Genomic DNA, 15922 nt, shown 5'->3' on the forward strand with positions numbered 1-15922 from the left:
AGCAAGTAGTGAGAAACATAAAATGTATCGTACAGTGGCAACATTCACAATTTATTGAAACGTTTCTTACTATTAAAATGACACTTTGTAATGGATGTGAGCGATCTTAGAAGACTATAGCTGTCGTAATTACTGCCACAATCAACACATTGATAATTAGTAGACAAATTGACACAAAAAACAATACAGGAATTCAATAAGATATACTGTATATTTTATTAACTCCTTTTGCACTGTAATATTTACAGTAAAATTATGAAGTGTAAGTAAATTTGAAGAATTTATCCTGTGTACTGTTGTAGGTTTTTTTTTATTTATTGAATGTTATGTTTACAAAATAATATACTGTACATATAATACAAAAAAAATTATACAATATTTTACAAGCTGGACAAGAACATATTGGCCGAATGCAGCAGGAGAGTCTGAAATATTTTTCCTGCAATATCCAATCATATTCCAATACCGAGTCTATCATTGTTGTCTTTGGGTGACCTCTGTTCCAGTCTTCATCAGCTCAACGTCTTTAAAAAAAGTAAAAGCAAAGTATGAAAATCTGGAAAAAATAGATCATGCATATTTAGTGCAAAATTGGGCTAGTGAAATTGCTTACTTTGACATAGTCAAATAAGTATACTACCTTTCTATGGTAATTAAAACACATTACTTATAATGTTATAACTTATAAAAAGAGAAAATAAATATTTGACTTACTACAGTACACAGAAACAGCTAAGCTGGCTTTTCCCCTCTGTCTACTTGTACAGTGCTGCTGGAAGGTTCTCAATTTCAGGCTTGTATTGCAACCATTTTCCCTGAAAAATGTTTGTTTTATTTTTATCATAAAAATTAGTTAAACAAGCTTCAACTGTAAATATATATGGTGAAGCAAGCTGGCTGTATTTTCGGAATGTAGCTAAGATTGATGGCATATAGCCTAGGCAAGTCTATGAAGAGTACAATGTATAGGGCCTAGCTGGGCATCTTCTGCAGGGACCCGATTGTCACAGTCTGCTTGCTACTAGCCTAGTAATATCCAGCAGCATGTATTAATTATTCTAGGCCTAGCCCTGAACTGAAAAAATCCCAGGCTAAGTTAATTAATTTACCTTCCTGTTATTATTGCGTTATATATATTATTATATTTAAAATAACCGTCTAGGCCTACTTACCGACAAATTAACAGCTCAGCTTTACATATTTATACGATCAGGCCAGGGAAACCCACAGTCGAGTCGTGTCGATCTCTGGTGGTATTGTTGTACATACGTGTTGTTAGATCAGATCTCTGCTGTGTGGATGCTCATTAACATATGATGCATATGTGCGAGTTAGCTCTACCGGCCTAATTTCTGAGCCGATGAGTTCGAAAAAAACTTATTTTGATTTTTTTATAAGCGAAATCAATATTTTTTTCGGATTTTTTTTCGGTGGAAGTGAATAACTTTATGTTAACTACAAAACGGTCTATTCAAAATTTGATTTTTTTCATCTTTATTTTTCATTTTTTGGGGGACAATACATCTTTAATTATTTATAATGTATGATAGGATCTTGCAATAACTCAAATACAATAGCCGGTATCATAATCCGATCAAAGATCCTTCTGCGTATATAATGTCATAAACCACATTTGTTGCATAATAATAAAGACATAAGTTACTTTTTATCTAGATTTCATTATAAATCATGTTAATCCGGGAGCCCATGAAGATTTGTTTAGCATTGCGAGTACAAAAGGTCTGAGGCATAGAATATGTCAAGTAGGGTCCTGGGACCATCAAACGGCCGTTCTTAAGTTCCCGCCCCTGTACCAACTCTAGGGAGGGGCTCAAAATACCCCAAAATTTTATTTAATTAGCATGTTAAATTTTCTCGTGTCAATGTTTGTAAAAATGGTATTTTCTGTAGACTCTCGTCTTTGTACAATTCATGTCTTAAAAAAATAATTCTTTAGATATCTTTATTTAACTGTAATTTCTCTTAATTTAAAAAAAAAAAATATATATATATATATATATTTATAGTTTAGTTATTTATTTTCAACCTGTTATTGGTGTTTTACACTGTTGGCTTGGAATAAAGAATAAGAATAAAATGTTTATTTTTAGGGTCTAATTGAAGATCCGTCATTCTTACAGTAAGTGTCAACTCCTGTACCTAGTCCACTTAAGAAAGCCACTAATTAGCACTAATTAGCATTTTAATTAGCATGGTTGAGTACATCGATGAAACCTTTGACAATACAATACTTTAATAAAGTTAAACACAATATAAATTTACGTAACCTATATGTTTGGCATTGGTTAAATTGGGGTTTGTAATTATTATAAACAATTATAAAAAAATCAATTCTTGGACCGGTTTGTGTCATGTACGAGATGATGTTCGCTACCCTAGATTTGAGCCTTGTCCACTCTGCTGAATAAAGCATTTTAAAGCATTTCTTTTTACGAAATATCTTACCTCTCTGTCTACTGTACTAAAAATGGAAAATTTTTATTGTTAAATAAACAATTTTAGTCCCTTTCTTAGCAGTTGATAAAATTTGTTTTTTATTTTTTGGACCACTCCAAACGGTATTGACTTTCACCATCGGCCAATGTTGCATATGATCTGTTCGATGTCATGTTGTTGTCTATGACAGCCAGATATGTACGAGCTATTGCTCCCTCGTGCTCAAACTTGCTACGTTTGGGCATGTACTTCAGCATCATGTTATGGAATCCTTCTAAATTTCCAGTGTGACAAAATTCTGTTGCCTGAATAGAAATACAGTAAATTAAAAATTGTATTCAATTTATCTTAATGATAATACCTCCAGTGAATGCACACAATACTGAAAAGCTATTTATTTATACATAATGCATAACTCACCTTCTTCAAGTCACGCAGAAGTAAATTATTTGTAACAATATCTTGTAGTGCTTTATGGGCATCACTTTCTGGTGTTAGCCAGGGTTTTGTCATGTTTGCTTCAAGTGGAGGATGACTACACTTCATGTACTCGAAGCCGCAAATCCAATCATGTTCGTCAACTATGTGACGCACAATAGAGGTCCAACGTTCCTGTTGTTAAATATATTTCAGAATGCATTATTAGTGATTAAAACAAACTGCTGTCGCTTGAGATTAATTATTAAACATTCTACATTAATAAATCCCTACCATGAGCTGTGTGACACTTCCTTGGCAGGTTTCGGCTGACCACCACAGATGGTTAATGATGCCTTTTTCCCACACTTGCAACTCTTTGTGCTTCTTTCCAGCAGCTGCAACTCTCTTTCTCACAGATTTAGCAAGGTGCCATATATCATACTCATGTTTTATCTCTGGGTAGTTTTCACGTAAAGTCTTTCCTATCATTGGGTGGCGATCAGTGGATATAATATCAACATTCAGTTTGTGTTCCTGTAAAACAATAAACATGTATGTATTTTCTACATTATACAAAACAAAAATTACTGAAAACATGACATCTACTGTAGCACAGAAAAACACAAGATTTCAAACCTTTAATTCTTCAAGACATCTTTTTAAACCAACATTTTCAAGATGATGAGAATTTGGTATCCCCTCCTCATTTACTGATACCGTCTTAGAGGCCAATATCAGATCGGTATCTGTATCCATTAGAGAGTAGGTCCCAAATGTCGCATTATGGCCCGGCGAATCATGCCTACAGTCTCCAGCTACAATCAGCTTTCCCTGTAGGTTGTCATATCCTGGGGAACAAAAGTATGTAAACAACATTTAAATAATGTCCAGTATATTTGTTTTCTGGATGGCTTTGCATTGCTTTTTGTTTGATTACCATTACATTACAGTAATACTATTTTATTATACAGAAATAACAATATTATCAACTTAATATCAATAAATTCAGTTTAGTAAAGTAACTACTATTTTTACCAAAATTGTGAAATGACTATACTATAAATGGAACTTACTTTTCCGGACATCTTCAATGTGTGATTCATACATCTCTTCAATATTTGGAAGAAGAAACTCACGTTGAATTTTATAAAATGCACTTTTATGGATCGTCGCAAGCTTTATTTCTTCAAATATTTCACTCATTGTTGTATACGTGTTGCCAGTGTGGAGGGTTGCAGCAGCTATAGCAATGTTTCCAGCTGGTCGCCTTGTGCTTTCACACATAGGCTGTGATGTCCAATAGAAATCATGGCCAGATAAACATGTTCCCGTTATTCTAAGCATGCTACCAACTGTGTGCTGTTTTGGCTCAGGCACCGGTGCACAACACTTTTCCTCTTGGCACCTTATCAGTTTAAGTAGTTCATCTTCAAAAACAATGTACTTGTTTGCCTGTATAATTTTTTCTACCTGGCAGACATCCTCATCACTGTCGCTACTACTACTGCTCCCACTAACCAAATGGAAACTTGGATCATCTTCGTGTTGTGGTGTAACATCAAGAGAAGCATCAAGGGAATCATTTGTAACTGCCTTTGTGGGCGTAGATGTTACATTTGGAACAAATTCTATTTCCTGAAACAGATAAAAGTGTTCTATTTAAATCTCAAAAATCACTTGCCCATTAAAACAATTTTAAAACCTGAAATACTAATAATTGTGATGAAATAAATGATAAACAACTTGTGCATGATAAGGCATAGAGTAAACAGTTTCACAGAATAGGCTATACTGCCTGTGATAATAATTAACACATCCCACTTCCAGCCCTTCCATTGTCTCAAACAGAGAGATTAGACTAATCAATTAATTAGTGTAATTAACAAGGTCAACCATAGAGTATAGTATAATAACCATAAGAAAAAGAGATCAGCATCTCTCATGGTGTTTGATATCAAAGAGAGGCCTACCATGGAACCTACCCCTCTCTAGTCTAGCCAGCAGTAGCATTTATATTGATGAATGCTAGAATAGTATTAGTAGTACTAGGCCTAGAGTAGTACTATTATCAATAATAATAAAAATAATAATAATATTATTATTATTATAGTATTATATTATTAGGCCTAGCTGGCCGACAAGTGAGTAGTATAGTATTATAGTATAATATAGGCTAGTCCTATATTAACTATTCTATACGGGTAGTAACAAAGTGCGAGGCAGCGAGGCACGCGAGGCAGGGAAGGCATGCGAGGCAAGTCAGAAATTTATGCGAGGCATCGTTTTACCATCATCAAAAAATGCGAGGCATCATTTTATCATTTCTCAAAATTGCAAGGCAGGAAATCACCGAAATTGAAGTAGTTTCTAGGCCTAGGCCCGCTAAGCTAGTTTCCTTTTGCACCTGCCTTGTATTTTAACCAACTTTATCCTGAATACCACAGCTTAGAATTAGTAGGCCTACTTTATTGAAGAAAAATCACATAAAAGTAACAATAAATCCATTAAATTGGTGATTTTACAGACGTTGTTTTTCTCGCATTTCGCACACTCAATGTTCAATATTTTGGTTTCTATGGAACGCCAAAAGAGCAAAATTAATTAGAGGGCTAAAAACTCTGTGGAATCCATTTATATTTAACGCATTATTTGGTGAAAATCAAGTACAATTTCAATAGATTTTGTCACTGTCAGTAAGGAAAAATGTTACTGTTGATATTATAATGTACACGGTTTCGTTAACCTTTTAAAGAATAAAATAGAAAAATTCATCATAATATCCTTAGTAGGATGTCCTAGGTCTAGACTAGGTAGTGATGTTGATTTAGGATCGATTATTATTCTTTGAAAACAGAACAGTATCAGCAGTAACATATTACAACATTTTTATTGACAAATTAACAAATATATTGAAATAAAACGTGTTTTTCACCAATAAATGCATGAGAAATTGACGCATTCCTCTGAGTTTTAGTCCTCTATTATCGTTGCTCTTTTGGCGCTCCATAGAAACAAAAATATTGAACATTGAATAAGTGAAATTCGCGAACAGTGTGCGAGAAACACGCCTGTAAAATCATTAATTTAAGGATTTATTTGTTACTTTTTATGTGATTCTTTCATTAAAGTACTCATGAGGTATACTTCTAAGGTGTGGTATTCACACGATAAAGTTAGTTATCAAATTTGGAGTAAAAATACAAACGATCGGAAACTAGCGCCAGGTTTATTAGTACGTACATGGACAACAATAAATAAAAATCGTTCGTAATATACCTAGCTTACTAAAACAGGAATAGTGTATCATTATTAAATATTACACCAATTATTATTTTATCAAAATTGATTAAATTATTTTCTACATAGGCCTCTTATCTAGGTTAGGGCTAAGCATATTAGCTAAAGTTTAATTTTAGGCCTAGTATTACAATTGTCGGACGTAAGTCTTTTTTCACACGCGCTCCAGAATTCTGTCGCAATTTTTTTCTTTGCGGCATGTTATTGGATCGGCATATCAGTTACCTTTTATTCACCGCCAGTTATTGAACTTGTCCTGGCAATCGCTGTTCACCTTATTTGCGAGAGAGGTACACGTGTTGTTCCTAGAGAATGGAATGTCAAAAATGTCTTTGGCACGCCGCTCAGAGAGAAGTCTGTGCGTTGCTGCTGAAACCACGTGCTATAGGAGGGGAATGCACCACAATCCTCTGAGCTGAGGGCTGAATCATTCCGCTACCTGCTAAATAGTAAAGAGGGATTTTCCATCTCTCGGGTCTACCGGATCTAGGCGCAGGAGTGTGACAAAATATTATTTTCACTCTGCTATGTTCGAGAGACATGTGAGGTCGAGTGAACACGCTCGAAATGCCAACAAACATTGCAGTCATTTGATGAGTGTGTCGCTATAACAATTATTGTTTGTCGAAAGTTGAAGACTGTCGTTCAGATTTTTGAACCGTAGTTTGGGCACTTTTGTAAAAGTAAAATTTGACACGATAGGCCTATGACTTGAATGAAAAAACAATCGTTACATAAATATAAACAACATGATGAGTGTATACACGAATCTATTTAGATACGCTTGTATCGATTGATTATTAGGCCTATAATATAGCATAATAGCACGTTAAGATATGCCTCGCACCTTTTTGAAATTGTAAACTATATGCCTCGCATGCCTCGCACTTTTGGAAATGATAAAATGATGCCTCGCACAAATATTTGGCATGCCGCGCATGCCTCGCTTGCCTCGCTGCCTCGCACTTTGTCAACACTCTTCTATACTGGCTAGGCCTAGGCCCTAGCTATCCATTATAATACTAAATAGGCTAGTAGATTAGATACCTACCATCAGCGTGAAATTATTATTTATTATATTATAAATTTATAATTAATAAACAAAACATAAAAGTAAATACCTCAATATTTTCTTCAAATAATGATGCACTAGGCCTAGGCATAAGCCTGCTGACGCTAGATGTTCGAAAAGATTCCGGCCTCGATTGAATCTTATAGCCAAGATGCAGTGTTGGAACAGCATCAGGGCGAATCGTCTTTCTACCCTTGTCTCCGTATAGCTTGAAGGCATCCTCCGTGAAGTGGGCACTGCAGATCCTTGACTCTTTGTTCTGTGGCGGATTTTTAAGTTTCAAGGCTTCAAGCCACTTCTTCATCAATTGCTTGTTTTTCAGCGGCATGCGATGATAACTGACGTCCTTATCTCTATGTGACTTGTTATGGCACTTATATACCATACAGTGCTTCATTTTGAAGCTAAGAGTAGACGCAAAAAGTAATAACAAAATGCAAGACAATAATAAAATGTTCGTTCGATCGGATGTGTGATGAGAGGAAAATGATACACGTGTAGTAGCGCGACTTGACAGCTCAAGCGATATCGAGGAGAGAGAGAGGAGACGTGACGTAACATAACACGGTAACGTGACCTTTACAACTAAGGTCATTACCTAACTGCTGAAAAAAATACACAGCGATTTTTCGATATTTTTAAACATTTTTTCATTTTTCTGATTTCTCAGAAACTGTTTATTTTGATATGATTTTTTATGTTTGTACCTACTAATATTATAGACTAGGCTATGAATGAGGTAGGTGCCACCCGGAGAGGTAGAAATTCTCATATAACTTTTCTAGACCAGTTTTTTCTGGGGAATCCAAATATATTGGGTAAACGGGCTGTAACCTGAGAACTTTTGCGTGAGGGCGCTTTTTTCAAAATGGCTGCCAGTTACAGTAGACTATGATATCTTGGCAACCACTGGTCATAGAGAGTTGATTTTGGTGTCAAATTGTTTGGAATGTACATGTTCCTATTTGATGTAATAGAACATTTTGTCTGAAAATGGCCGGAAATACCTCTATTGACCTTTGACCCAATATCTAACAGATATCATATCTCCGTAACTACTCGACACAGAAAGTTGTAATTGGTGTCAAACTCTCCAGAATATAGATGTTTATATTCAAACTAATAGAACATTATCTGTAAAAATGACCGGAAATAACGTTACTGACCTTTGACCCAAAATACAAGACATTTCTCCTATCTGATCACGTTAATCCTGTCAATTAATTCATTTTGTGCCAATTGGAGGTTGACATTCTCATATTATTTTCTGGACCAGTTTTTCATGTGCAATCCGAATATATGAGATAAATAAGCCATAACAAGGCCAAGAATTTAATTCTTTTACTACATACATGCTTCCCTTTAGTGTTTCAGTCTGTATGTCGTGTATTAATCTTCAAGATCGCTCACATCACTGCAATCTGAAAAGTCTTCATATTCATTATGTGTAAACAGTTCCTGGACATCAGTGGGCATCACTGTCTCAATCCATTTAGGCTCCATTTGTTCGTTCCATCCATTGTGTGTACTGTTGTTGACAAAATCATTGACGTCTGCTGATTGCCATTCTTTAGTAATGAAGTTTGCTCTAAGTATATGAAACTCAAGGGTCTGCTGACATAGTGGCAGTAATGATATATCTGTAATCTTGTTGTGTCTGGAAAACTTTCTGTTGAAGATATCATATCTTGCTTGATTTACACTTTTCCCCTTCACTCCATACAATGGTGAAACATACTCTTCAAGTTCCTCATACAACTCTTTTGATGGAACATCTGACACTCCAAGGTTGCAGAATGTGTCAACAAATGTTGCTTTTGATTCCAGAAGCTTCCAGCAGGTAAATTTTCCTTTCCGAACGAAAGCGGAGTTATACTCGTTACCTGTGAAAGCATGGAATCCAATAAGGGATGATTTCTGCGCTTTTGTTAAATCAATGTCACTCAATTTCAGTACATTTCGGTATTTCCCAGTGTTTTTATCAATAATTATCTCTCTATGAAATGAGATAGTGAAATGACTGGAATGTCAATGTCTCCAGAATGGGAACGAATTATTGCTACGCCTTGATTGTTATTTGTTAAACCATGCTTTGCATGCAGGATGACTTTCGTGTCGGCTTCTTCTTGGCTACTATTAAGCTCCGGAACCAATACAACATCTCAGTTTAGTAACGTAGATGCATTCTTTGTACGATGAAAAGTAAATAACATCACTCCTCATATCTGTTAGAATGCTTTCTTTCTTTGACACTAGTACACAGCGAATAAGCTCAATCAATCTGGTCTTGTTCTCGCCGTTGGCAAGGAAATTGTTGAAATCACGGGGCAACTTTGATATTTTTGAGCTTACAATTACTTTTGGTGCAATACCGCGTTCTGTTTCTCGCAGTGCTCGACCAGGATCCATAACATCATCTCACTTTATTTTCGAATAGTGGGAAAAAACTAGAAATCAAGGCAAATGGGAAAGTAAAAGTAATATAAGCTAATCGGGATGTTTTAGGAAAGCTTCTTGCCACCTCAACAAAGCATGGTAGAATAATTGACTTTAAGAAAGCCTTTGAGTATCCACTTACCCCTGTCCCGCTAAGCCTTGCTAATGCAGATGGGACAAGACGAACAACTCAGAAAAGTGTCCTAATGGAAATTCTCATCGAAAGTTCAACAGATGTTATAGATCCTGGTCGGGCACTGCCAGCAAAGGCTACTGTCATTGCCTATGTTGTTGACTTGATGGCATTAATCAGAACATTTACATCTTACCCTGATACGTACGAGGATCTTGTAGCAAAGGTTTTCAACAGCATCCCTAAAGGATACAAGCGTGTTGATATTGTTACCGATGCATACCTGCCAAAAAGCATTAAGTCTGTTTAGAGAAACATACGCGGTATTGCACCAAAAGTAATTGTAAGCTCAACAATATCAAAGTTGGCCGTGATTTCAACAATTTCCTTGCCAACGGCGAGAACAAGACCAGATTGATTGAGCTTATTCGCTGTGTACTAGTGTCAAAGAAAGAAAGCATTCTAACAGATATGAGGATTGATGTTACCTACTTTTCATCGTACAAAGAATGCATCTACGTTACTAACTGAGATGTTGTATTGGTTCCGGAGCTTAATAGTAGCCGGAAGAAGAAGCCTACACGAAAGTCATCCTGCATGCAAAGCATGCTTTAACAAATAACAATCAAGGCGTAGCAATAATTCGTTCCCATTCTGGAGACATTGATATTCCAGTCATTGCACTATCTCATTTCATAGATGATGGGCAGAGGGTAAGTATTGATACAAACACTGGGAAATACCGAAAGGTACTGAAATTGAGTGACATTGATTTAACAAAAGCGCAGAAATCATCCCTTATTGGATTCCATGCTTTCACAGGTAACGATTATAACTCCGCTTTCTTTCGGAAAGGAAAACGTACCTGCTGGAAGCTTGGAATCAAAAGCAAAATTTGTTGACGCATTCTGAAACCTTGGAGTGTCAGATGTTCCATCAAAAGAGTTGTATGAGGAATTTGTAGAGTATGTTTCACTATTGTATGGAGTGAAGGGGAAAAGTGTAAATCAAGCAAGATATGATACCTTCAACAGAAAGTTTTCCAGACACAACAAGATTACAGATATATCATTACTGCCACTATGTCAGCAGACCCTTGAGTTTCATATACTTGGAGCAAACTTCATTACTAAAGAATGGCAATCAGCAGACGTCAATGATTTTGTCAACAACAGTACACACAATGGATGGAACGAACAAATGGAGCCTAAATGGATTGAGACAGTGATTCCCACTGATGTCCAGGAACTGTTTACACATAATGAATATGAAGACTTTTCAGATTGCAGTGATGTGAGCGATCTTGAAGATTAATACACGACATACAGTCTGAAACACTAAAGGGAAGCATGTATGTAGTAAAAGAGAATTAAATTCTTGGCCTTGTTTGCTTATTTATCTCATATATTCGGATTGCACATAAAAAACTGGAAAATAATATGAGAATGTCAACCTCCAATTGGCACAAAATGAATTAATTGACAAGATTAACGTGATCAGATGGGAGAAATGTCTTGCATTTTGGGTCAAAGGTCAGTAACGTTATTTCCGGTCATTTTTACAGATAATGTTCTATTAGTTTGAATATAAACATCTATATTCTGGAGAGTTTGACACCAATTACAACTTTCTGTGTCGAGTAGTTACGAAGATATGATATCTGTTAGATATTGGGTCAAAGGTCAATAGAGGTATTTCCGGTCATTTTCTGACAAAATGTTCTATTACATCAAATAGGAACATGTACATTCCGAACAATTTGACACCAAAATCAACTCTCTATGACCAGTGGTTGCCAAGATATCATAGTCTACTGTAACTGGCAGCCATTTTGAAAAAAGCGCCCTCACGCGAAAGTTCTCAGGTTACAGCCCGTTTACCCAATATATTTGGATTCCCCAGAAAAAACTGGTCTAGAAAAGTCATATGAGAATTTCTACCTCTCCGGGTGGCACCTACCTCATTCATAGCCTAGTCTATTAATATACTGGAGTAAATAACAGAAGGAAAAGCCCTGAGTACACCTCCACTTTAATCAATTATTTTACCATGTAATCTGTACACGAAAGGGACCTAAAACTCCCTGACCTATCTATGGAATTTTCCTTTGAAACTTTTCGCACTGTGTGTGTGTGTGTGTAGCATGCGTTTCCGAGGCATTGTTAGAATCCTTCAACCGTGATGACCTACCCGTCAACGGCGAATACACCAACGCGATTCGCTTAAAATGACATCATATGATGTACTGGTATTAATTTTCTGTGGTTGAGCCTCTCAGAATTTCACGAAAATTCTTTTAAACATGTAAAAATTAGATATTTTTTATGATATACGATTTATCTATAAACAACTCGAATTATAAACTACCTAATATTTCGAGAAAATAAAACATTTTTAGCACTTAGAATTTTTTTTTATAGATTTAATGAACATAACATGTAGAACTATATTATCTTGGCGTAGGAAAACAAATTTTAATTTGTGAGAGGCTCAACCACGCTGAAGGTATAGTGGGGGAAGTCCCCTCCTGGACCGCATGTAACCGTTTTGCGTTGAAAATTGTTGTACGGGCTTGTGTGGTTCGTGTCGTTAACTGTATAGTTAATATGATGCATTGGAAATCAAACTTTTATGATCTTTTAGATTAATAATTAGACACCAAGTAATTTTTTTCATAGTATATTTATTCTCAAAGTAATTGATAATCAAAAATTGTTTACTAGGCCTAGTGAAGAAAAATAGCACGTCAAAGAAATTGCGTGCATAATAACGTATCGTAGTTGAATCGTGGAAAGTAAAATACTGTTCTGGGACGCGTGCCTCTCGGACTCCCTAATAATAGACCTAGCCTAGGCCCTACTGTATATTATTATTATTAATAATATATAATATTATTATTGAACTTCCTAACGTCATAAAATAAGAACCACGCATTTTAAATTAATAAAGTACATAACAAATGGGAGTAAAATAATTGCTAAATATGTCGGGCCAAAAAAGATTTGTGCGTAATATATGTTGTTATTGTTATGCTATTTTTTTGTAATTATTTTTTTTTTTTAAACACAAATATGCAGGTTTTTTTTCCTCAAATATTTAATATACATAAATGCAATAAAAATTAATATATTTATTTCAAATTAAGCATATATTTATGTGTCTGTAAACTAGTCTAAATGACCTATATAGCTCTAGAAAGCCAGAGCTTCCGGGGGCCTTCGGCCCCTGGACTTTGCTCACAAAGTTATTTATTTATGACTTCAAACTTCTCCTGTTACTTTTTTTTTCTCCTCCTACTTAAAACCTTAATGCAACCCCTGGTTTAATAGCTAGTGATTCTATTAATTATTTCCACAAAAAAAAAAATTAAAAAACCAACCATATTTTTTTATAATATCATAAAACATATATCGTGACGAAATTTCGCAGAAAAACCACCTCATTTTTATCCCTAAACATTTCATTAAAACTCTGTGAATTGTACTGGAAATTAAAAAAATTAATTCATTCAATTTAGCCATTATTTAATGTAGTATTGAACATAAGTTTTTGTTTTTAAAAAAAAGTTTCAGTTTTTGATATATAGTAATAATTTGACACATGGTCCGGTGACGGAATTACAGTGACGGAATTACCTCTGAAATTGAAATCTGCAGACCATCTTTAAATTTATTTAATAAGGGTTTCTGAATAATTTTAAGGCAAAACACAATATATTAATTTGAACCTATTGCATTTGATACAGAAAATATTTTTTAAATATTGCATCAGTAAAACATACAAAACAATATTTAGATTTTCTTTTTTTTTTTTATTTTCACTGCCGAATAGATAGTTGAAATCTTTAAAAATTAAACCAATTCATCATGATTAAAACAAAAATACATCCCTTCTGGTGGTGGTCTACTGTAGCCCTAGCTAGCAGTGTACTGCCTGGGCCTACTACACTCTACTTCTAGAGACAGAAGTAGGCAGCAGTTAGGCTACTCGAGACTGTCAGTGCTAGTAGTAGTAGTAGTAGTACAGTAGCAGCAAATTCGGGGCTAGGCCTAGCTAGGCCTCTCCTGTTAGCGAAACAAAAACTCACCTAAATGAATAAGATTCAACATCAAAGTTACCAACTGTAATTCTAACTTAGCATTCTGCTAGCTATAGTTATAGTGTTTTCTTCAAGATTCGTCTCGCATCACTACTCGACTCGCACGCATGTATTGCTATCGTTGTTGGCTGTTGATTTGGAAAGCATCATCCACACGATGTATCCATACAATATGAATATTTATGAGCTAACTCAGGTCAAGGGTTAAATTAAACCGGAACACATTTGTCTTCCAGACAAATAGCTTCCGGTTGGTTAATTTTTGCATTAAATTGCGATTTTCCAGTGTAAAAAATTATTTTTTTCAATCCAAATTGAGGTCAAAGTGAATAACTTTTATGTGCAATTAAAATGGCCTATTCAACAAAAATATTGAAAAAAAAAATTTTTTCAGGGGGACAATACATCTTTAAAGATTCTGAGAAAATCAATCATCAATATATCTTCAATCAATCAATTATTTTTATTTAAATCAATGCATTTAACCTATAATTCGTCATAGTGACGAATTAAATCTAGTCTTTCTTTTATTTTTATAATAATGGCTCCGATGGTCTAATTATATTGGCCCGAATGTCCACGCGCGTTGGTACTCGATCGTCTTTAAAACTAGATTTGAATTCGTCACAGGGACGAGTTAGGCTATCGCGCAATGCATCGTAACATACAGATGCTATTTATTAGTCTTAGCCTGCAGTAAGCTGCACCACAACTATTGTACAAACAGCTTAGCATCGATTAAAATTGTTCAACAAGCGTCAACAGTTGACTGTATTGGCATTGTAAACGGTTTAGTTGACCACTCACGTTTATTTAATTGTTTGAATATGATGACATTTTCAAATTAAAAATAAAGCTCATGTTTCTGAAGAATGTTTTAAGTAATAACATTATTGAAAATTGGAAGAAAATTGATAACGTTTACACGATATGCGCTCTATTGAATGTGACGAACTGTGTCAAAAGAGATAAAAATCCAATTTTTTAAATTTAGATGGCCATATGATGACGTCATAACATATTTATGACCTAAATTTCACATGAATTCATATCTACAACTCATTGCGCTTTATAATAAGTTAAAAAAATAGGGGGTCACCAGCCATCCTGAAGCTCAGCTATAATCGATTCAAATAAGGCATATTTTTAATTAACAATTTTCAGGCGCACAAACAAGCTTTCTAGGCTGCATACGATTGGAGGATTGTCACCGCGCAGCCATCAGAATTTTTTTGGCAGTATAAATAAATGGTTAGGCCTATAGTTATTACCAAATAATGATTACTATAAAATGTAATTAATGATAATAATAATTGTAATAAATCTATTCATTAAATAGATTAATTTAGTAAACAGCAGTATTGTTTATCAGTCGATTTTTAATACTTTACCTTCCAGACTTTGATTATCGAAAATTATATATCAGAGAAAATACTGCAACTTTTCCTATGAAGTAGCTTCGTAAATAGAACGTATGCTTCGTTGTTGACTTCGATTGTAGGTTACATTGTTTGGCTTCGTAACAACAACCCTACGATGTTCTTAGTAAAGTAACAAGGTGTGGAAATTAATGGGTTAATTTTGATTGGCGTACTGTAGGACCAAGTTGTACATTACTAAAAAATATATACTGTCTGCAATATAATATTTTTTAATCGTAACAGTTTCCTTCATGCATGTTTACCTACTCAATAGCGAAATAAAATTTCCTACGATGTAAACATAGAGACACGATCCAACACAATGAACTAGGCCAATTAATAAAAATAATAATTATAGCGAACGTCCAGTCGATCCACAAGCGATGCAAAAAAAAAAAATCGTACAAAATTCATTCTAAATATAGTATCAGAACGTTCAGTTGGCCGCGCAAAAAGACTTCCCGACAGAAGACCGTAATTAATACAGACCTAGTTTTTTTGGTCATATTGGCATGAAACGCGATACTCTCTGTTTTAATACCGCAAACCTCGCTTGTTTTTTTTACTCAGGGGTGGCTACTGTACAA

The 15922-nt window shown here is 34.9% G+C and overlaps 2 protein-coding genes across 3 annotated transcripts in view; both read right to left on the bottom strand.

Annotated features, from left to right (window-relative positions):
- LOC140052322 (glucosidase 2 subunit beta-like) overlaps positions 1 to 15922 on the bottom strand; it is an 82642-nt gene that overhangs the window by 62118 nt on the left and 4602 nt on the right. The gene's annotated exons all lie outside the window — the stretch shown is intronic.
- LOC140051312 (uncharacterized) lies at positions 2012 to 4922 on the bottom strand. 2 transcript variants are annotated; one of them, XM_072096482.1, is made up of 5 exons: positions 3951 to 4922; positions 3514 to 3725; positions 3169 to 3411; positions 2878 to 3069; positions 2012 to 2762 (listed from the first exon to the last, which is right to left on the bottom strand). In XM_072096482.1, the coding sequence occupies exons 1-5, from the start codon at positions 4219 to 4221 to the stop codon at positions 2556 to 2558; spliced, it is 1125 nt and encodes a 374-aa protein (XP_071952583.1). In that variant the 5' UTR covers positions 4222 to 4922; the 3' UTR covers positions 2012 to 2555. The 2 variants fall into 2 exon arrangements, with proteins under 2 accessions (XP_071952583.1, XP_071952584.1); XM_072096483.1 differs by having other exon boundaries at positions 2651 to 2755.

This window comes from Antedon mediterranea, chromosome 6, assembly GCF_964355755.1.
Source record: "Antedon mediterranea chromosome 6, ecAntMedi1.1, whole genome shotgun sequence".
Taxonomy (NCBI): Eukaryota; Metazoa; Echinodermata; class Crinoidea; order Comatulida; family Antedonidae; genus Antedon; species Antedon mediterranea.